The sequence below is a fragment of the Melospiza melodia genome, chromosome 1 (assembly GCF_035770615.1).
Source record: "Melospiza melodia melodia isolate bMelMel2 chromosome 1, bMelMel2.pri, whole genome shotgun sequence".
NCBI lineage: Eukaryota > Metazoa > Chordata > Aves > Passeriformes > Passerellidae > Melospiza > Melospiza melodia.
The window spans coordinates 31,045,507-31,067,738 of record NC_086194.1 but is presented as its reverse complement, the minus strand read 5'-3'; the positions used below and the strand labels follow the sequence as shown (position 1 = coordinate 31,067,738).

At 37.4% G+C, this 22,232-nt stretch overlaps 1 protein-coding gene across 14 annotated transcripts in view; it reads right to left on the bottom strand.

Moving 5' to 3' along the window:
* The window catches only part of HDAC9 (histone deacetylase 9), a 454,863-nt gene that overhangs the window by 109,703 nt on the left and 322,928 nt on the right, over positions 1 to 22,232 (bottom strand). For all 14 annotated transcript variants that reach the window (XM_063152662.1, XM_063152693.1, XM_063152671.1 and 11 more), the window contains 2 exons: positions 17,913 to 17,962; positions 3,458 to 3,565 (listed from right to left, as the gene is read on the bottom strand). In XM_063152662.1, the coding sequence (XP_063008732.1) occupies positions 3,458 to 3,565; positions 17,913 to 17,962 (158 nt within the window). The remainder of the gene's footprint in view (positions 1 to 3,457; positions 3,566 to 17,912; positions 17,963 to 22,232) is intronic.

The window sequence follows — 22,232 nt, the reverse complement described above, 5'->3', positions numbered from 1 at the left end:
TCATGCAATAGTTAGGCTCATCTCCTACTGTAAAATTGCCAAGAACACATTCATCAGACATGGAAATTAATGAAAAAAGGAAAAGCAAAGCATTTGACTCAGTATAACATCACATTTATAGTACTATATATTTCAGTAGTGGTGTGATTCTTTGTTAAATACTACTTCAAAAGTATATCAAATGGATATTAATGACTGTTCATGATATTATTAAGCAGAACCACAGAATGCTTAATTTTAACAATTGTATATAATTAAATACAAAAAACCATCCAGATTAAGGCTTCCCAGAGAAGCAGCAATTGCCTTAATTAAAAAACAAAACAAAACAAAAAAACAAAAAACAAAAAACTCCAACAACAAAAAAAAAACAACCAATCCCCCCAACAAAAACCCCACCAACCTCCACCCCCCCTGAAAACCCTGCACCACTGTTAATTACTATTGTGCCTATTGTTTTACATCCCTAGTACTGCCACACCGATGTTCTTCCCAGTGATCAAGGAGATCAAAGAAATCTGATGTCTCACAAGGGGTTTGAACTACAGCAAAGAGAATTCCTCTTAATTCCTTGTCAGTGTTTGAACACTGTCCAAATCAGATGAACAACATCTTGCTGTTCTCAATGAGACTTGTGTGCAATGGGACTGATAGTCTCAGGAAACTCAGAATAAAGTGAAGAATTTTTTGCCCTGTATATGAGTTTGACTCACGCCCAGCTCTGTAATGAATCTCCCAATTGTTCTGCAGACTTTCATGGTTTATGTTGCAGTCTCATCTCTTTTCTTAGCAACATAGCTCCAACCTATTCCCATCACTTTGTGCCACAGCAAGCAATATCAGTAGAGACCATGGAATAAGCATAGTCATTGAAATGTCCTATCCTTCCTGAAATGAACTTTATATGTCAGATCCTTATCCATACAGGGCACTTGATGTTTGTTTCCACACTCTAGCTTTTGTAAAAAAATGTGGGGTTTAAACTGCGTGAATTGACACAAACTGCCCGTACACCATCTGATAGCAATCCACAGTGGGAAACATCCAGGGAACTACTATGGTGTGCTTCTCTGCTGTGCTCATCTTGCTGTTAACATGTTGTAGAGCTGTTATAGCTTGCATGCAATTCTTGGAAGGTGCTTTTTTTGTCATCCAAAATTTCTGAGGCTGTAGCAGATCATTCCAGATTCCCATCAGAGCTTAATCCTCCCACTCAGTGCTCACAGTACAGGCCTCAAATGGTTGCTTCACATGCATATCTGCTCAATGAGTGCACATCAAAGTGGTTAACTTCATCTTCTTCCCCTTAGATTTTCAAAAGTACACTATAAAATTGGTATTTTCCCTAACAGAAACAGCTGAGCAACTTATTTTTCTACAGATAAAATGCAGGAAGATGGAAAAGGAACATGTAAAAGCACAAGGGTTTGGGTCTGCAATCACATGGAGATTGTAGAGAACTCCAGAAAGCACTGCACAACCCCACCTAGTGCAATTTACGATATGAGAGTATTGAGAGCAACTTGCTAGCAAAGCCTGGGTTTGAATGGAAATGCACACAGGATGACTGTACAAAATAGCTAATGTCAGGACTGTTGAATTTACAGAACTTCTGCTAACATGCTTTTCTACTGACAGTCAGGCATTAATAACCTTTCCATAGCCTTAAATGAAAAATACCACATGCAGATTGATAGCTCATACAGATGCCATAGAGACATGTAAATCACTGGGCTTCATGCTGCAAGTCCAGGAGCAGGTTAGATAAACACCTATAAGGAATGGCAGGAATATTCACAATTCTCTTTCACAGAAAATCCCTTCCATTTCTGTTTTTCTGAAGATTTGGTTTAAATCAACTACTGGGCCTATTAAAAAGTTGCCTTTCCTATGTCTCAACTTGCAAGTTGCATGAGACTTCAATTCTCTGCATTGTAGAAAAATATTCTATTTAGGATCAACAATAATGTTACACTGAACTACAAACTAGTTCTAAATATAGAATATCCAATACTAAATATAAAATATTTGTTTACAAACTCCTGCAACACCACTAGTAGAAGTCTTACAATGGCTGGTGATTCTTTTCAGCTATCACATACTTATTTAAGCAAGAGCATTCACACTGTGTGAGGCACACCACAAGTGTACAGAGGTAAGTGGTAAAGATTCTGCAGTGGACCTCACTCGTGTCAAGTGAACATAGGACATATCTCACTTTTCTTACCAAAACTTGCTTTTAAATCGCCTTAGACAGTGGTGTCATATAGTTTCTAAAGATAAAAACTAGCTAAAAAATCCTTCATCACATTTATTATTTCTGTGTGTGGAACAATGCACAGTGAGTTACATATCTTACTATGCCCAAAACACCTTAAAGGGGATGAAGAACCCATCAGAAAAGATACACAACAGGATCCCATATAATGCACCCTGCCCATGATCTTTCAAAATTTGTACATTTTGTGTGGTACCTGACTAATGATTTCAGTACCTGAACATAAAAGTTCAGATAAACATAAAAATATAAAACTGCATTTTATTATGTCAAAGCTATAGTACTGAATTTCACCTCACTATGCTGTCTTTTAACCCTGATTCATTCTGTATCTATCTAAATATACACATAAATATACATATCCATTCCCAAATAGGTAGCTAACATTTTGATCAAAATGAGAGAAATATACAGGAAGAAAATTTTCCAAACAGAATTTGCAATTTTAGAAATCATCATGCAGTGTTAATTTAAAAATATTTATTTCCATCTTGATTCTGGAAATAGGACTGAATCCATTAGTGCGTGGACTGGAAAGCGAATAAACAGTTTCATTAAGGAGACATGTTAGCTCCAACAATGTTTATTGGGGCAAGCCTGCACTCCGGCTGCATATGGTGTACCTTTAAATAGGGCCGTTAAAATACCAAATAAAATGTCAAAGTCTGTCAGGTCTGGAGCTTTTATAAATTGTTTAGACTGGGGATAATTTGGGTTTCGTACATCATGCCTCGCAGATCCGGCGGCACGGAGACAGGAGCGGGAAGGGGCCCGGCGGCAGCAGCAGGGGCACGGGCAGGCTGGCACCGGGCACCGCCTGCCCCTCGCCCTCCCGGCCAGCCTCGCCTCCCCTCTCGCTGGGTGGTATCCTGACATTGCGCACGTGACTCAACAACCATATTTACAAAAATTTAAAATAAATAAAACTTGACTTCAAAGGGCGCGCCGCAGCCCCTGGCCGCAGATGGGCACTAACCTCCCCTCGGGCTGCAGCCCCTCGGCGCTGGCACCAGCCCGGGACGCTGCAGTTCCTGCCCTGCCACACCTCGGCGGACGCGCCCCCGGCTCTCGTCCCGCCGCCCTCCCGGAGCCGAGCGCTGGAGCCCCGCCGGCCCCGAGCCCCCCGCCCGCGCCCCGGCCCGCCCGGCGCTCCCACCCACGGCGCGGCCCGGACCTCACCTTCAGCTCCCGGGAGGCCACGCGGGCCGCCAGCTCGATGACACAGCCCACCGCCATGCGTGCCGCCCCGGCCGAGTGCAGCTCGTTCCAAACGGTGTCACTGTCCACCTGAGCAAACAGCCGGCCCCGGGAGGAAGGCAGCGGAGAGGGGAGAGGGAGAGCGAGAGGGAGAGCATGAGAGAAAACAAACCCGTGAGGGAGGGCTGGCAGCGTGACAGCCCGTGTACAATAACATCAGTCTTCCGTGCTGGCCAGCTGAAAGGCCTTCTGGACATGGCTCTGCTTATGCTTTTTCTCTGCACGGGCCTCTCCAATGGAAACACATTCCTGTCATGCCTCGCTGCCATTCCCTGTTTAGATTTCTCATTACAAACAGTGTTACATCGGCCGGGCCCGGCCTGCTCGCCAGACGCTCCTCAAGCTGGCTGGCGAGGTGACGGGGACCTGCCAGCCCCGGGACCATCGGGAATGTCCATCGGGAATGCCCATCGGGAATGAACAGCCACTGCTGCCGCAGCAGAGGCCCGGACAGCCCGTGCCACCAAAGCTCATCAGTGGCACATCAGTGGCCCTTTCTTAAAGAGAATAGTAACCTCTCGTTTTTGCTTCCCAGGCGGTTGTTTATAAGTGTCGGAAATTGGAGCAGTTAATTGCTTTAAATAATTTCAGCGGTCACTCTTGCCATGGACAGAAAATGGAATTGTATAAAGCAAGATCTTTGCTGTATCACCTGTCTTGATGAACTAATACGCTTTGACTGGAAGGCTTTATTTTGTAACAGATAAACGAGGGGTTTTAAAGCAGAGAGAGTTATCTTTGGTACCTTCTAAATGAGAAATTGTGATGTGTGATACATTGCATTACAAAGAATATAGTGTAAAGGTGGCTAAGTAGCGCTGCTCTACAGTTTCAATCAGTGTGCTAAAACTTTACTTTTGAAATCTATATTTAACGAGTGTTTATTTACAGAAACACACCAAAACACACAGGTGAAATGTTGTATATTCCTATATATATTATGTATTATGTAAAGCAGACAAGATGGTATTAAATAGTCTGAAAAAGTTATCCAAAGAGACAGCCAGACTTCCTTGATGCTCCATGGGAAGTGCGTTTAATTGTAGCATACCATACAAATTTATCATGAAAAGAAAAACGTTTAGAAATAGACAAAATACTGTGGCAGATGCTATTTGGATGACTTCCAAGCACACTGAGACATGTTTTCAGTTTGAACCAGAAGCTTCTGTTCCTAATTCCATTAAAAAAAAAAAAAAAAAAAAAAAAAGAAAAGAAAAAAAAAGGAAAGAAATCGAGTAATTGAAAATGGATGCACTGCTACTTGACTCTGGAAGTTCAGAGGAATTTCTCTGATTAGTCATTTGAAACAGAAAGAAGCTTGATCTTCTCTACACCTGTCAAATGTCTTTGCCATTACTGTTACAATAATATTATATTTCAAGATATTAAAATGATCTTATTTTTTCAGTATACTGGACCTGATTTTTCTATCATTTTGATAAGTTTTGTGTGCATGCAGCAGAACTAATGAAAATAGTTTGTATTTGCAATAGACCTGAATAAGAAAACTGGATTTTGCTTGCAAAGTTTAGAATAGCAGTAGACACAGCACACTCTTTTCATCTGAGAAACTCAAAATGTTGTACAAACGCAATTGAGCATCATCAGCTTGATATGGGATGATTTATTATACTTGTTTTGTAGGTTGGTAGCCTGAGATTTAAAGAAATAAAAGTAGCTTTTGGAAAGATGTGCACTGATCAACAGGTAAAAAGAAACAAGAAAGAAACCAAGCAGTGAAAAAAGCAATATCATAAGTAAAATTAGACAGACCTTTAAGTTATCTCTCTGTTGCTTTAGAGGAACTGTGAATCAAATTTCATTTTTAAAGCTAATCAGGAGATAAATAAGTAGAGGTCATTGGTTAAACCAATTTAATCAAACCATAATAAAGTTTGAAAAATACTGTGCAGTATTTTAAATAAGGAAGTATCAACAAGAGGGCTGGGAGGGAGTACTTTCTTACCATTTTTATGGCCAGCAAATTAAGCTTAACGTGAAGGAGTGGCTGATGAAAATGATTCAATGGCAGCTGCTCTGTACACCAGGGCATGAGCAGGAGCAACCTGCATCCTCAAAGGGACTATGATTCATTTCCAGGAAGGCTGATTAAGTTAAAATTGTAACCACAGCTTGAGAGTACCCACCCTTAAGACAGTTGTCTGCTCTGACACATGAGACTGCAGTCTCTCCATCCGCTGAATACTGAGCATTGGCCAAGGTACAGCATTTATCATTTTCTGCTTTCAGCTGAGTGTGAGGAGACTGAACTGGCTGTAAGACCAAGTATCTTCCACTGAAAAATTTCCCTCAGACCACTTGAATGACTGCTACCTTAATTTACCTGGACTGGTAGAAAAAATGGGCAATCAGGAAACAGAACGGTGTTTCCTGAGAAATTTTTCAAAAATTACCACCTAAATGAACACAGGAAATTCAGGATATTTTAGCTAATCTCTTGGGCATGGTACCTGTAATGAGTGGTAAAGTCTTAAAGCTAGGGGTAGCCAACTGAAGCTGCATACTTTCATGTACTGTTACTATAATGCAAGAAAAGTAACATAAATATTTAAAAGTAACATGAATACTTACCTTGAAAAGGCATAGTATTACAAACACAGGTGGAAAAGTGTTTCATATTCTTGCAAAATTAAGACTGAATTTCTGAGGAACATCTCATGAAGAACAACCTAGAAGAACTCAAAGCGCACAGCCAACACTTTAGCTGTAACAACTAGAAAATTCCACCTCACTCCATTTTATGTCTCTGTTAATTCTAAGTATTCCCTTAAATGTTTCAGGTGTTTAAACAGAGATTTTCTTTTAGTGTTTCACAGCGTTTACTTTGTAAATTGCTGTTGAAATACAGTGGTATAAATGGCAAACCCATTAAAATTAGAGCTACTGGCTGGCCCAGTTGTCAGGCTGAATATGAAATGAAGGTCTAGAATCCTACTGATATGCTTTCCTCTATTCCTGTGAGATGAAATGGTTGGGTTTTGTACAAGTAAAGGGAATAGGATTAGACACTGTGGTTTCTAGTTCTAGTGCATGTATGTATTTCATATATCTGACAGCCTATCTATGCTGACTATGCATGACTTTGTGACAAATGTCTGAATCACAGACTATAACAAAGTCAGATGGAATTTTATAAGAGGTTATTTTTGTTCAAGTGCCTTGGAGCAGCCAGAGAATTCAGTGAAAAACCTGGCTGGATTAGGATTGTTTTTCAGACAATGTTAAACAAAATTTACAGAAAATACTTCATTTTTAGCTGAATTCTAACCCAGAATCTTACCCGGATTTTTTTCTGTATAATTATGTTTAATATTTAAATAGTACTTCTGTTTAGGAGTCCTTTAAAAATTGTCAGGATAGAAGAATGTTCTAAATTGCACGTAATGAAAAAAACAATTTTTTAAAGCATCAAAATGTCATTGTTGAACTATGAGAACACTACACATTTTGTTACCAAAAATCCTATCACTGCTACAGTTCTTCAAAGCAGAATTGTGCATGATAGCGCCAAGAGCCAGAGGACACGAGCCCTATCTGAACACTGACTTCCTAACACACATATGGATTTACTTCACTCCCAGTTTCCTGAATGAGCACTGTAGGTTGCAGGCTTTTTCAAGCACATCTAGCATTGCTCAATCATTGGCATGTGTAGCAAAGCTAATACTCTGCAAAGCTACAGATGATAGAAATTAAGCTACCTGTCCCTGAAGTGGATGTGGAGACATTAAAGAAGAAGGGAATGACTTAAGTGAAAAGAAATGTAGGTAACTTCTCCTGACTGAATGAATTAATATTTCAAGCCCCGTGTCTAAAAATTCTCTGCTTTGCACTGCAGAAATAAAACTTGATACGAATGCTTTCTGTAAGAAATATCTATGTGATAATGCCACTTTAGCAATGAAAACTTTAAGCATACTCAAAACAAGCTGAGAAAGAAGCCTTACAGCAGAGATATTTCAACACACAGAAAGCTTGTACCATAACCCCTTTAGGACTGGAAAATTTAATTTTAAGGAAGACTGACTATAAAGTTTGAAAGCTGCCAGCTCCTTATGTTGTGCTCAGGTTGTGGGATATGTGAAAATGGTGAGGAAAGATATGGCAATATACATGAGGGAGGGATTCCTTACTTCACTATCTTTATGAAATCACTGCAGTTGGCAAAACTGGAAATGTTCTTTGTCCTGCTATTTAAATTTATCTGGAACCTACCTCAGGGGGGCAAAAAAGGTGTGTGATTAATAATGCTAAAGCATATCTAAAATAATTGCTTTTTGTTTTATCTGTCCTTCCTGGCTACAACGTCTCTTCACTCATCTTCTATTTCAGTCCTCTTTTTCCAGAAATCTCCTGGGATCTGCCAAGTGGTCATTGAATCACCGCTCTACTGACCAGAGATGCTGCTCTCAGTCTGATGAACCTTTCCAGTTTTTTGCACCCTGCATGATGTATTCATCTGTGCAAGTTATCTTTCCTATCTTTCCTTTCCTATCTTTTCCTCAAGTTGCCCTGAATATATCCCCACTGAAAACTGTATGACAATGTAAAAGAGAGCCTAAGCTACTGCTTTGGGATGAATTCAAAGCATCCTAGAATTTTTCTCTCCACATTTCCCCTCCCACCCACAAACACACATCTTGTGATTTAATGTAAATTCATTTTCTGCAGTGGAATTCTGATTTTACTCCTAAGAGGAATTAAAAATACACTGACTTGCTCATTCTGCTCTGGATTCTCTGCATAATTGTTGCCATCATTAAAATCAAAACCAGTCCTCTCAGAGATACCCCACATTCCCACAAGAGATACTCATTTTCTGACAACAGGTCAAAAATGCAATTTGTCATCTAGTTGTTCATGGAAACTTTGACCTGTGATGCTCCTTGGATAGCAGTCATTGTAATCTATGTGTCCAATATTCTGGACAACCAGAAATTCTTTGCAATAGTTTGAAAGGATTGTTTGCCCTTTCTTTAAAGAGATTGGGCTCAACTGTTCTTGGATGAAAGTTAGTGAGGTATGCATTTCAAATGGATACATTTCAACACAAATCTAGAAAAACTACTCTGTTAAAAAACTTCTGTCCGTTGATATAAGTGGTTCTAATACTGAGAAGTAAATGAAATGTGCTCAGCTCACAATAGTGTAGCTATGCAGTAAACAAACTGATTAAAAATTTGTGGCAAATAATTCTGGAGAGTACTGACCTCCTCAGTGATACTGAAATTTAATAAAACTTAGATATTTCAGAGCAAATTCCTGTGTTTTAGCTTTAAAAGCATTCAGAGTCTCACACTCTTTCACTTATGCCAGAGCAAATGTGTTTCCATCGCTGGGTTTCGTTAATATACTGGCGTGAAAACAGAAATTAAATATTTTTCTGAAGCGTTCCAGTCTCTAAAAATTGTGTGTCATTTTGGTATCACTTCCAGCAAGGAGTCTGTCATTCTTAGAGACAGTTGGTGCCAGCTAACGCTACCACATAAGTTTGTCATATTTTGCCCCTGACCATGAGCAGTGCAACTTCCCAGGTGTCACGCTCATAGCTCTCACCTCCCACTCTTACAGATGTCCTGGTGATCATTCATCACCTCTGTGATTTCCACCAGGAAGCAAAAGGTCCTCAACGTGCTTCTCAGCTGCTGTTTCATCTCACCATGACTAAAGAAGCGAAGGTGCGTGCATCATCTCCAAGGAGCAACTTCTAATGAATGGCCTGTCAGCCATGTCACTCGTTAAGGAACAAAGGAGAAAAGCTTTGCATGGCTGGCGTCTTTTCCATAAATTCCAGATACAGGAAGTGTGTAAAAGTGTACTACTTTAGGAAAAATATGTACAGTGGGCTTCCTTTATTTTTACTGCTATTGTAGCTGTATCAAAGATTTTTTTCTGTCAAAGGCATTTCCAGCTGTTTTGATGTGAAGTGCCTACCATAAAAACTACCCAGAATAGCAGCTTTGTGTATTTTCTTGCCTACCAGTGTGATTTACAAAAAAATTTGTGAAGGGCATGTGATCTTTAGGCTCCAACAGGATGAATAGTTCAAACAACCAACACAAATCATTGCTTAAACAAAAACCGTGGAAACTCCCTTAGTCTTGCATTGACTTCTGTGTTTGAATAATTCCAGTAGGAGAATTTATCAGTAATAATATTTATGGATAAGGACTTCTAAAAATAGTTTTAAAGGCTATTAATTCTGACCCCAAAAGCATCTTTCCAGGCTTTCTACAAGAACAAGGAATGTGAGCAGTACTCAAACCAGTTGTATGTAGAATACTTAATGTCTTTCAAGTTTTACCTGCCAGTAGTGAAGAAACATGAAAACACAATCAAAGTCAATTTTCAGGAAATACTCAGTAAAAAATTTAATTATTAATTAATTATTGAATGCCTAGCAGAGTTACTGATGTTGGTAGTCATCCCCTGATTTAAATGCAGCATCCCCTCTGTAAAATTAAATACATCTTAAAGTTTGTAAAAAAAAAAAAAAAAAAAAAAAAAAAAAAAAAAAAAAAAAAGGTGAGGTCAGTATTGGAAAAGAAATAGCTTTGCATTCAAAATGAGAAGCAGAAAAAAATCAGGCTAAGTCAAGGTATCTCAAAAAGAAATAGTTTTACTTGGTTTCTCTCTTAAACTAACTTTTATGACAGACATCCAGAATTTCAAGGTCTCATAAAGCATACATTAGACACTGTAAAGGATCTCAAAACCTTAATGAAACAGTGATGTGTGGATCATTGTTAGGGGCAATGGAGGGAGGATAGCATGGATTAGATGTGGATTAGATCTTGTTTTTAGAAAAAACTCATAAATAAAACACTTAGGCCAAGATTCAAGTCTCAGATATGTGGCGTATATCACCAGATGCTTGTAAAAAATGTTACTGCACTTTCAGGCCTAGCCCTAAGTAGTCTATTAATTTAACTTGACATTTGTTTTAGTATTTAATGGGTTAGTGTGTGAAAATGCTTGTGCAACTGCCTTCTTATGTTTGATCTTGCAGTTTCCAGGAGTTTGTAGACAAGCAGATACAACAATGTGTAGTTGGTTGCAATGCATGCAGTTACAGAAAATGCAACTTCTTTTTGCAATATTCAGGCCTTAGTTTTGAAAATTTTCATCATTTACCTCTGAACACATTTTTATTAAAACATAACATTTCAACTTTCTGCCTGGATGTAGATGTTCTTTATGTTAGAGGCCACTGTGGGACTACACTAGTACCTGTTGTTCATTCAGATAAACAACACAAGAACATTTACTCTTCAGGGAGATTTTCTGCCAACCCAGTTAAATTCTGTCAATAAACAGATTATATGTCTTTAAAGTGCAAATGTGAATTCTTCTTTAATTACAGAATTACTGTCAAATCCGTGTATGTGTACGTGATAAAGTCTGGGAAGAGTGACTAGTCGTAGTAGTAGTAGTAGATTGGATATGATGCTATTCCACTATTTACATTTAACATACCTGTGCATATTTGTCTGTATATTTATATCTATATCTATATCTATATCTATATCTATATCTATATCTATATCTATATCTATATCTATATCTATATCTATATCTATATATATATATATATATATATATCTATATCTATCTATACCTAATCTATATCTATATCTATATCTATATCTATATCTATATCGATGTTTTCTATTCTATCTATATCGATGTTTTCTATTCTGGCAAATAAGATGCTTCTTTGCGTAATGTTTGCCTTTGGCAACACTATCATTTTTAGAAAATGCAGAAAATTAGGTAAGACCTTTAAAGATTTGGCTTTACAGTAGTTCATTAACTTCCCAATAATTTTCTATGCTCCATATAATGTATATTTGTTTAAAAATTTAACCTGGTTGAGTAGCGAGGGGAAACCATCCTTTGTTGAAAAGGGTAAAGAAATAGTTTGAGAGACCAAATTGTGTATTTGACATGTTGTGAGATTACCACGTCTGAGCTTTTTATCCTTGCCTGCAGCAAGTAAAAGCAGTCTGGGACTATTCTAGAACATTGTATTGTGCCTGCAGCAATACCAAGGAACTCTGTCTCTCAGCTAAACAGTTTCACCTCTCACTGAAACATCAAGCTCTGTGGTAGATGGCACAGGGCCACCTCAGTGCCATGAAAGAGCAAGAATGAAATGAAGTATCTGCCCTGTAATTTGAAGAAATTTTTTTTGTGGCCATGGTGTTGATATGATAGATGTGGCATTCTCTTCCTGCCCAGGAGACTCTGAGGCACTTCCCAGAACCAGGGATGGTCTGTGTACCTCAGTAAAGGAAGGCTGGCTGTTTCCTGCTGTGACCAAGATTCACCTTATCACACTTGTTTGGTTTTTTTTCTAAAATCAATGTGCATAAAATTTGAAACTTAGTTGTTTCAAGTCCCTGTCAATAAAGGAAATCAAGGACCTCCAGTCAGTTCTTCTGATCTTAGGTAGAATGACTCCTGCTGTACTGATGAATGTGGCTTTCTAATGCCAGTACATAAAGCTGGACAAGGGAATCTTCAGAGATCTGTTGTTCTGGACTGCAAGTTAGTTAAATTTTAATTAAATTTTAATGAAATTAATTCTATCTATTTGCTATTTTTTCTTTAGACAAACTTACAGCTCTGGCATAGCTCCATCCCCAGTGGCCTTAAATTGCCTTGGGGTGGTGCCAGGGTGGCCTTTTTTAGCACACATTTTGTTTACCTCTGCAGAAAATATCACAGTCAACACCGTGTAACTGTGATTCCTAAATAGTCTGCAAAATATGTCAATTAAAGTATGATGTGCCTGGTTTTTTGATTAAATCTTGGTATTTCTTTAGGGGTGCTATAACTGACAGTTTTAGGAGGTAAAAAAGTCCTTCATTCCTGGGAGCCTTCTGCAGTGTGCTCCAAAATGTTGTAACTGGCAGATTTCAGTAGGTTAATGAGTCAGGAAAATAATTTAAACTATTTGGTGAATATATTGGCAGCATGGGATAATAATGATTTCACAATGCAAAACTTAATATTGAGTAGATGAGCTTATAGGAACTTCAGATTGCTTTCCCAAAACTAGGAAACAAACACATTTTTTGTTCAGAGGACTATGCCAATTGTGGTACAGCCTGGAATATAGGGGAAAAAGCACAAGTTAATTCTAATGTCTCTGTGAAGGTGAGTGTTCATTTGAACACCTAAACTGTGGGCAGTCTAATTTCTTTACTGACAGTTTTGTGTGCAGGTATAAGACAGATACCTAAGCAGTCTGAAACCTAAACTTGCTACAAGAAGGCAATGCCACTGCCAACATTTTCTTGATTTTAGACAGTTGTACCATGGTAATGGAACCAGTTTGGTGCCATTAGCTCTTATAGAAATAAGAGGAATGAAGAGTCATAATATGTGAAGGCTGAAAATTCTTCTGGGCACAGATTGAGAAGATCAAGGGAAGAATGAGAAGCAGCAAAAACCAATTTGTTTCCTGGATGGCTTACTAAATTGTGTACCAGTAAAATCTTGCCTTTCTTATTACTTTTCTTCCTGTGTGGTCAGGACAAAAAGTAGCACTGTCAGCTGCCACAGCAAGGAATAGCAGGAAGGAATTTAACATTCAGAAAATATGAATGTTTTGTAAGTTTCATAAATATGTTGAGAGATTTTATAACTACAAACTTCTTCCCTTGGTAATTACAGGTCAAATTGTTTTCTGATATGAAAAATCCAAGTTACACTTTGGTTTTCAAAACAAGACCAGCTTATCTCAGCAGAAGATATTGTTTCTCTTTGCTGCTGTAACAGCAAAATTAGAGGAAATGCAATGGACATTCCATATTATGTACAAGCCATACTTAGCCATTCAGATGGCTTGATATTTAGCCCAAGAGCCACTCTGTTCAGCTCACAAAACATTAATTTTGTTGAAGTCTGATTTTTTGCAGAGCAGCGTTCTTCCCCAGCTCCTCCTCTTGCAATTTAAAGTTCTGACTACGAGTTACAGGTTTGGAGCAGTGTCTTTGGTGGGGAGGATGGGGGGAGAGCAGGGGGGATTGGAAAGCTGCCCAATTTCATATGATAAAAGTGAAATTCTCTTCTGTCTGCAGGACAATCCCCAGGGAACAACGTATGAAACCCAAACTTAAATAAAATCATATCCTGTTTGCAAACATCATATTCCCTTTGCTTCTCAGTAATCTGGACCCATAAACCCCAGCACAGCTTGAGAGCCCATTCCTCATCTAAACAAATGCCATAAACCCCTTTATACTTTTACAACCATGTCAGAAAATAATATTGACTGCCAATAGTGATGTGATGGGAGTTGCCTCCTCTGAGCCATAAAAGAAGCAGTCTGTTATCAATTTCTCTAAATGCATCAAGGGAATTATGGGTCGGTTCAGTTCCAAGTTATAAATGACAATTCAAAAGCCGCAGAAGTGTTTGAAGCTGGGAGCCGATGATGACATTATCATAAAAGCCTGCTCTTCTTTGCTTTTGTGGGGTTTTTTGCCTATCAACTAGACAAAAAAATATGGCTGAGAAATGACTTCAAGATTTCTTCACACAGCAGCAGGTCAAACAGGCAAGAAAACAATCACTATTTTTAGTGACAGACTGAGACAAGGAGATGAAACTTAGTCCCATTAAAAGTAGATTTCTGCTTCTCTTATTGTCATTTTCACAGCACAACAGGAGAGGAATTGCAATAGATGGATACATTGGTCAAATGATCAGTTATAGCTCTAGTGGCTCTTTACAGATGAAAAACAGTCTGACAATGCACAGAACCAAAATGTAATTTGTGATTATTCTCCCCATTTGGCCACTTCACCTGCAATCTACCCACCTCTCCTGGACAACTTTTCACATTCCAAACCTCTGACCAGCTGCAAGAAACCATCTCTTTTTATTAAAACTGCTGGCCATAGAGCTGCTAGTCTCTCTCCAACACAAAGAATTTCATCCCTCCGGTATTAGAATTCTTTAACAACAGTTGGTTCTGGAACAAGGTTAAGCTTGAAAGAAAAAAAAACCATAAAAAGCATTATTGCAGGAGGGAGATTCCATACTTCAGTGGATTTTATACTCCTGGCCCTGGATAGTCCTCTGATAAAATATTAACCATCGGTGAAAGAAAACCTGTTATGGGCAAATTTAGGATGCTAGCTTAGATAAATTTTTTTGTCTCTTTGTGAGATATGTTCAGTTTAGCTGTACAGATGAAACAGAGTTCTGCTCTTAGGTAAGAGAGCTAATTACTACTTATATCATTCCTTATCACACTAAAAAGTTTATTTGATTTCTCCTGAAAGTATAACATATACTACACCAATGATCGACATAATCAATTCCTAGCACAGCTTAAAAGAAAATTCATAGGGATGAAAAGTGTATACAAAACGAGTACACTGTAGTTTTACATACTTTTTTTCATTGCAACAAAAGATTTAGTGGAGTGATGGTAAAGGATCAGAAAATACTAGTTATGGACACAGGCTGCCTCTTGTTTGCTGTTTAAAGTTCTTGAAACAAACTTTCTTTTACTGCAACTGTAAGTAATGTCCAAAGGAGAGGATCCCTGATGTTGGCTGCAGTTTTAGAACCAAGATAAGAAAATCAGTAATGGAGTAGAATTCAGGGTTATGGAAGTTACTAGGACTTTTGTTTGTGAACAATATAAGTCCATCAAGTGATCATGTCTTCAGTGTTTAGGAAGAGGAAATCCTAGCTTCCATTCCTTGATCCAAGAACAGTTTTCATTCTGTTGAGTGATTCTTTCACATCAAATTTATAATCTGTTTGTGGAACAGGGCCTCAGAAGTAGGACTTGGAAGTATTTATAATTGTATGTAATAGGAAGATCATAGCTTAGGTAGATGGGTTTATCCTACTTATGGATAAAATCTTACTTGTCCAGTGCTCTTTCCAACACTGGCATCGCTAGTGCATGGTGTGGGGGCCCCCAACCAGAAATAATATTTGATCTCTTGTGTGGTAGCAACACTCTCTAAGAAATGATATCTCTGATATTAAATACAGCCTGGGAGTGGACAGAACTGAGCCTAGGTTTCCCATCCCCTGCATGAGCAGTCAAACCATTAATCTATATAATGACAGAGCTGCATAATAACAGCAATGTCCCCGTATGGTTAGAAAATAATAGGATCAAAGAGCTCTGAAAACCCTCATCTAAAAGGCAATCATAAAGTCTCCTGCAAGAATGGAAGTTTTTTTTCTTAACACTGTGTTATTTTCTGCAGCAACAACTAATGATACAAGAAAGGAGGAAAAAATATACAACAAACATAAAAAAGATAAAATTCTTCCAACCCTCCCTAAAATCTTTTCATGAACTAAACTTCCTGCTTTTCATTGATTACTGCTTTATACCTTTCAAGTTGAAAGCTACTAAGTAGCAATATTTCTTCCTCATTTCCACCATCATTTCTGAAAGTAAGCTTAAGAATTGTTTTCCACATAGTTTGAAGCAGCTCCCTTTCCCTGAGTTCAACCAATCGACAGCTAAATATCGCTGAAAGAAAGCTCCTAATCTGATTATTTACCTTGAAAAAGGTCATAACCTATTCCTTTAAAAGCGCCCCACAGCAAGCCTGACAGTAATCATATATAGAAAGGCAGACCAACTAGAAAATAAATAAATAAAAGATCCATTTCTACAACATGTGCTTTAATCCAATTTCCATGAATTTAAATAAGAAATAAATGAAACAGACTGGGGAAAAAAAAAAAAGTGTAGATTAATTTAAATGCTTGAAACAGTGAAGTTTTACTGAGCAATTCTGACCTGTGTTAGCTTTAGAATGAAACATACTGTTATTAGTAGAAGGATTTCAAAGCACATCTCTGGTCATCTCTGGTCACAATAATCTGTTTAATAGAAAAGTCTTATCCTTTGCTTTTTAAAGATAGTAATTTTACTATCCAGTGTCCTCAAATAGATTTTTTCTAGAACTTTTACATAATCTCCATTTTATTTAGAAGCCTGAACATCCTTTCTCAACTTTATTAATTTTTTGTTCAATTTTCTCTGCACCAGCAGTGTGAAAAATTACCTTTTTTACACACCAGCGTGTGCATGTGTGCACACAGTAGTTTACAGAGGTGCACGTGCAAACACATCTATATGTCAATGTGTAGTGTTAACTGAACCACATATAGAAATGATGCCCAAGTTTCCAGATTGGCAAGTTGCTAGTCACCAACTTCCAAATTTTAGGCAGGATTTTCAGCAAGCTAAGCCCAAGGTAGAGGATCTGGAATGATTACGACTTCCTGATTATTTTATTTTTAATTCATAGTTCAGAAATCCACCAAAATTAGAAAATACTGAAGGGTAAAATGCATTTTTTTTCTTGAGTGTGTTAAAACCTTACAAAATTAGTATTTCTTCTGTCATATAAACATACTAGTACGGTATGGAATTTATCCTTCGTGAAGAAAAAAGGTAAATAAATCTGTATAAGGTAGCAGCGAAAGTTGACCTCCAGAGATAACGCTTTTATGTCTGCTCAGACTTTTCAGAGAAAATACTCAGAGAATTCACTGGGAAGCAGTTAAAGGGAAGTAAAATATACATCAACCATCCAGCCCACTGGTATCTAGAATATTACCATTTCACTTTGATATTGATGACATCAGTAAATAATGGATCCAGCTGGACCAAAAGCATTAAATACTTTTGTGTGAAAAACTCACTTATCTGAAAAATTATTTCTCCTGGGAATTGTCTTTGCTACAATTTATTAGGAGCATGATACTGGTATCAGTAGAAATTCTACATGGTTTTCACTAATTTAGCTTTACTCTTTCACCTAGTGTTGCAACATGTTTCTTTCTGCAGATTTTTGTCTACTGTGTCCTAATATGAGCTTGTTGTTCAGGATGAATCTGTTTCAAAACAGGGTATAAAAATGCTGACATAATTTATTATTTCAATACCCTTTTCATGCTAAATGTTAGTGTTGACAACTTTTTTTATCTTTTAGAGAAGTGTGCAGCCATATTTGCTTTTCAACAGTGCATGAAACAGCTTCTCCAAAGCTCATTGTGCTATAACAATTGTGTCCATGGTACTTTCCTCAAGAAAAGAGTTCATATAGAAAACCCAAAATGGGATAATTAGAAATTGGCACATTTACACAAAATTTGTTCCTAATTCTCCCATATGCCTCTTGTAATGTGCTGTGTCCCATGTCTTTGAAGACAGAGTGTGATAATGGCTCATATTTCATCTCTACATTTTTTATCAGCTTCTGAAGACTTTGAACTGATAGTGCTAAAGAATTAGCCAGAGAACGCATATGTTGTGTGCAGTCCCTTTTGTGGAAAAAAAAAAAAATCTACTTACCCCCAGTCCCCCACAAGGCAACAAGGAAAAGAGTTTTTGAGACACGTTTCCTATATATTAAAGAAAAAAAGAAGCAGTAAGTATTGTTTATCAAAAAAGATATTTAAGTACTGGAACAGTATTTCCTTATTCTTTACAGTAATTCAGATTATAGTATTATTATCACTATAAAAGTGCCAGATAATAATCCAAAAAATAATCCTAATACTTAGAAATCAAATCAGCCATGGGACTTTTAAGGTGCTCTTATGCAACAGTGAAAAATCTTAACACAGGTAAGTGGTAATTTCAAAGGAATAGAATGACCAAAATTCCACAGAAAATCACTCTGAACTAGGGTGACTAATCATCCTGATATCTGTAGCTGATAAGCAGCTTGACTAAGCTACTGATGTCAGTCTCTTTTCCAGCTACAGGACTGAGGCAGGCACCTCCATCCAGCCTACATGACTGATGGGATGAAATATGCTTGAGAAGTAGCTGTTTCTTTTCACTGACAACAGAGGGAACTACATTAAGTTTACATAAAACTGAAAACTAATTTCTTAGCTTCTTTGCTTCAATAGAGTTTCTCCTTTGAAAATTGCAACCTTAGTCTTTCTATCTATGTAAAAATGCTTTTTCTTCATTTACATTACATCAATGATTGGATGAATATTTTGAAAACATAACTTGGAATACTATTTTTTCAGTATTATTCAGTAAATACATTATACTAAAGGGAACAAAAACTTAATAGACTTTAGAATTTAATTTCTAGCTAATCTACTCTATACATTGGCTAATACGATAGGGTTTACCTTAATGTTTATACTCACATTTTATTAATTTTTTCTTTTTTTTGGTACTGCTAAACTCACGGTTTGTCTCGATAATGACAGTATGAAAACTGGGTAAGGATCTCAGGACTTGATGCAGTTCCTATCCCAGTGTGTAATCTGATCCTAAGGCAGCTGTGGAAGAGAACATAAGCTTTTCCCCTGCCATATCACAGAACTGGCTTTGTAACTTTGCCATCTGGAGGAAACATTAGATAGTGAATCACTGGAGTTTCCTAGAGGAGTCACCCATTGATATGGAAGGGGTGAATGCTGCAGTTACTCATGTTTAGCAGGTGCCAATGAAATGCATAAAGACAACTATAAGCCATCATCTTTGAAGTATGAGAGACCAGACTGCAAGGTCTGGGATGAGGAAAGTGCTTTACACTTTGAGTAAAATCCAAGATGCATTTTTATCCGATGAGAGGCCTTTGATCAGTTTGCACAGTGTGCGAGAGAAGCCAAACAAAACCTCCTGTGGAGCTACCAGGGGAAATGCAGGTGCAGCAGCTATGCAGAGTATTCTCATACTGTGAGTCCTAATGGCCCCAGACATGCAAGGAAATGTTGGCTGCAGGAGATTGTCAGAGGTGCAAGTTGGAGTTTCCAGATCTTGCTAGGCAGATCCAGGGACCAATTTTTCACTTTTTACTGTGGGGAAGATGAAAAAGTCACAAGCAGATAACTAAAAAAATTAGTGCTGTTAAAGCGACAGAAGACATTAATGGAAACATAAGATGTAATTTGAGATAAAAGAAGGAATTTTTAGATTACTGAATGACTAGAGATTTTTTCTTAAATTCCATGGCAGAGTTGGGACATGAGACAGCAGATGAATTCTCATTTATCTCCCTGCAGCCAGGTACATTGTGCATGGTGAACACTATTAAAAACAATAAACATTGAGTAAAAACAGAGAAGCAGATGGTGAGGAAGGACACTGAAATCAATCAGAAGATAGTACTAAAACTGGGGAAAACAAGCATGGGAGCATTTTCAGTGTATCAAGAAGCTTGATGGAATGCTCACTTCTTATTGCATGATGGCTTAAAAAAAGTAGTTGCCAAACTCTGAAGAACAAGAAAAACATTGAGATTTAATTAAAAGAACAGTGGAGAAATGCTGGACTAAGAGAAAGTGAAACCATTGCTTAGCTAGCCTCACAAAAAAAGGAAAGCTCACAACAGCCTGCCAGAAATGAAAATCAATAGCAAAAAGCTACTCTAAAACAAATTGGAGTGAGAATTTCCCGTGATATTTGAAGTTAAGGTTCCAGAAGATATTGAGATATTTTAGTGAGATAGAAGACAAGTCTAAATCGTCAAAATTTTTTGACTTTGTGCTATGGCAAAGTTTGTAGTCACCAGCACTTTAAATTCAGTACAATTGTGTACTGATAGAACTAGAAATGTTCCAAGATTTGTATTGTACAATATCAATGCACAAAGGCATAGAAGCTAGTTTGTCAAATTAGGTGCTGAGGAGCCCGTCACTGACTGAGGTCAGGTCCCTACAGAAGTCAAGGAAGTTGACTGGGAGATTGATGACTGAGGCCTTAGAGTCTGATAAACTGAGGAAAAATGATGAGTAAAAGCTCACTTTCAAAAGAAAAAGAAAAAAGAGCTTCAGAGAAGGCAGATGCACTCCTCCAATGAGGAACAGGAAACACAAGCCTTTTCTGGAGCATAAGTAGTGAGCAAATGGTGCTTCTGTCTTTTTGTATGGGTAGAGGAGTGAAGAAAGGGAGGTTAGGTCCTACTTTTCATTAGGATGCAAAGCCATCATTTGATGGAGCTATTTCTGTAGAAAAAATTATACACTTTCATTGAAATAGAAATCTTTTCTGAGACAATGTTGTTATTTATGATATCTTTATAAGAAACATTTTCTTTAGATATTTTCCCTACATGTATATTGAATTTCTGTAATATACAAAGATGTTAATTTTAATGTCAGAATTGGTTAGGTTCAACTTCAACTGAAATGGGGACACCAAAATCAGGACTGCATTTTGGAAAAAAAAATGTAAGAAAGAGACAATTAGGTTCCTTTGTCCAAGAGTCTGGAAGCCCAAATGATTCGAGCTTCCAGCCAGAAAACAGGCACATGCAAAAGCATGTGGGAAGGGTGTTTTATTGACTTTTGTCTTGGTAAAAGGCCATGTGAGATGCAACAAGAAAATATCCTAGAAACAGAGAGAGAAAAGGGCAGTGAGCCAAGGATACAGTCAGAATATGTTCTAAGAGTGTGATCTTGATATAAACTTAGACAGTAAATGTCTTGGACTAAGGGTCCAATAAAAAAGGCAAAACATGTCCAGTAAGAAACTGTGGGCCAAGAAATTATTTTCTGAGATTGGATAAACAAAGATTTCTACATTCTGAGTAGATCAGGAGACATTCAGTCAGGTCTATTTCTTAACCTTGTACCTGCAACTGCACACTGCATCCCAGAGGCTGCTCAACCACTGAGATCCAAAACTGGAATAATATTTTGTATCAATGTATACAATATTAAATAATGTAAAAGAGAAATTAAAAGTAATTAAAGCCAACAAAATTATTGAAATGGAATGCTTGACTGTATCAAAAAGGAACAATTTAACAATGTTGATGAAATCAAATAAAAATGTTTCTAATTTAATCAGAAATTTAATTTAATTGGAATTGCAGGAATTTAGAACTTTTTCTTGGAAGCGCTTTTTTTTTAAAGAGGATTTCCTACTTAGAAATTCAAGCTCCTGAGAATCTATTATACTGTAAATATTTTTCAGTTTTGATGTTGCCTTGGCTAAGAAAATGTATAAACCTATATAACATTATGATCTTAGGACTTCCTGATGCAACAGTCTGCCTTACAGAAGAAACAGCATAAGTTTCCAAAGCAAAATAACTGCTTTGTATTACTAGAATTGTGGCAGCAACTTCTTTTGATGGTTAATGTTATTTTTGTTTGGGTTAGATTTGATTACATTTAGGAAAAGCTTCACATCTTAGAAGAAGTGTTATAAAAATAACTGAGAATTAGTGTGTTGCATCAAGTGTGCTGGGGCATAAAGAGCAGGATTTCACTCATGGATTTTCATGCACTAGGTTTTTGTATGTTTCTGACAAGTAGACTTACTTCATGTTACATCATCCATGAAGAGCTCATTTTAACCCTACTTGTGTGTTGTAAAAGACATAAGCTGAGCATCAGCTGCGCATGAAGCTATTTTACATGGAAAAACCTGTCAGTTTTCTGCTTTTCTGTACAAACATAGGTGCATTTAATATCTTAATGTATTTTCCCCCGTGTTGTCCAGAAAGATAGCATATCCTGCATAATGAGAAGGCATTAAAATAAAATTCACTTATTAGCAAAGCTTAGGCATAGTATCTGCAGACAGGGTGGCTGAAATAGTTGAAATGAAGCAAATGAGAACAGCAAACAAACAATTCTGACAAGCAAGTGTATCTTAAATTCCTAATTTCAAATCAAAAAATACAAGGAGGTAGAA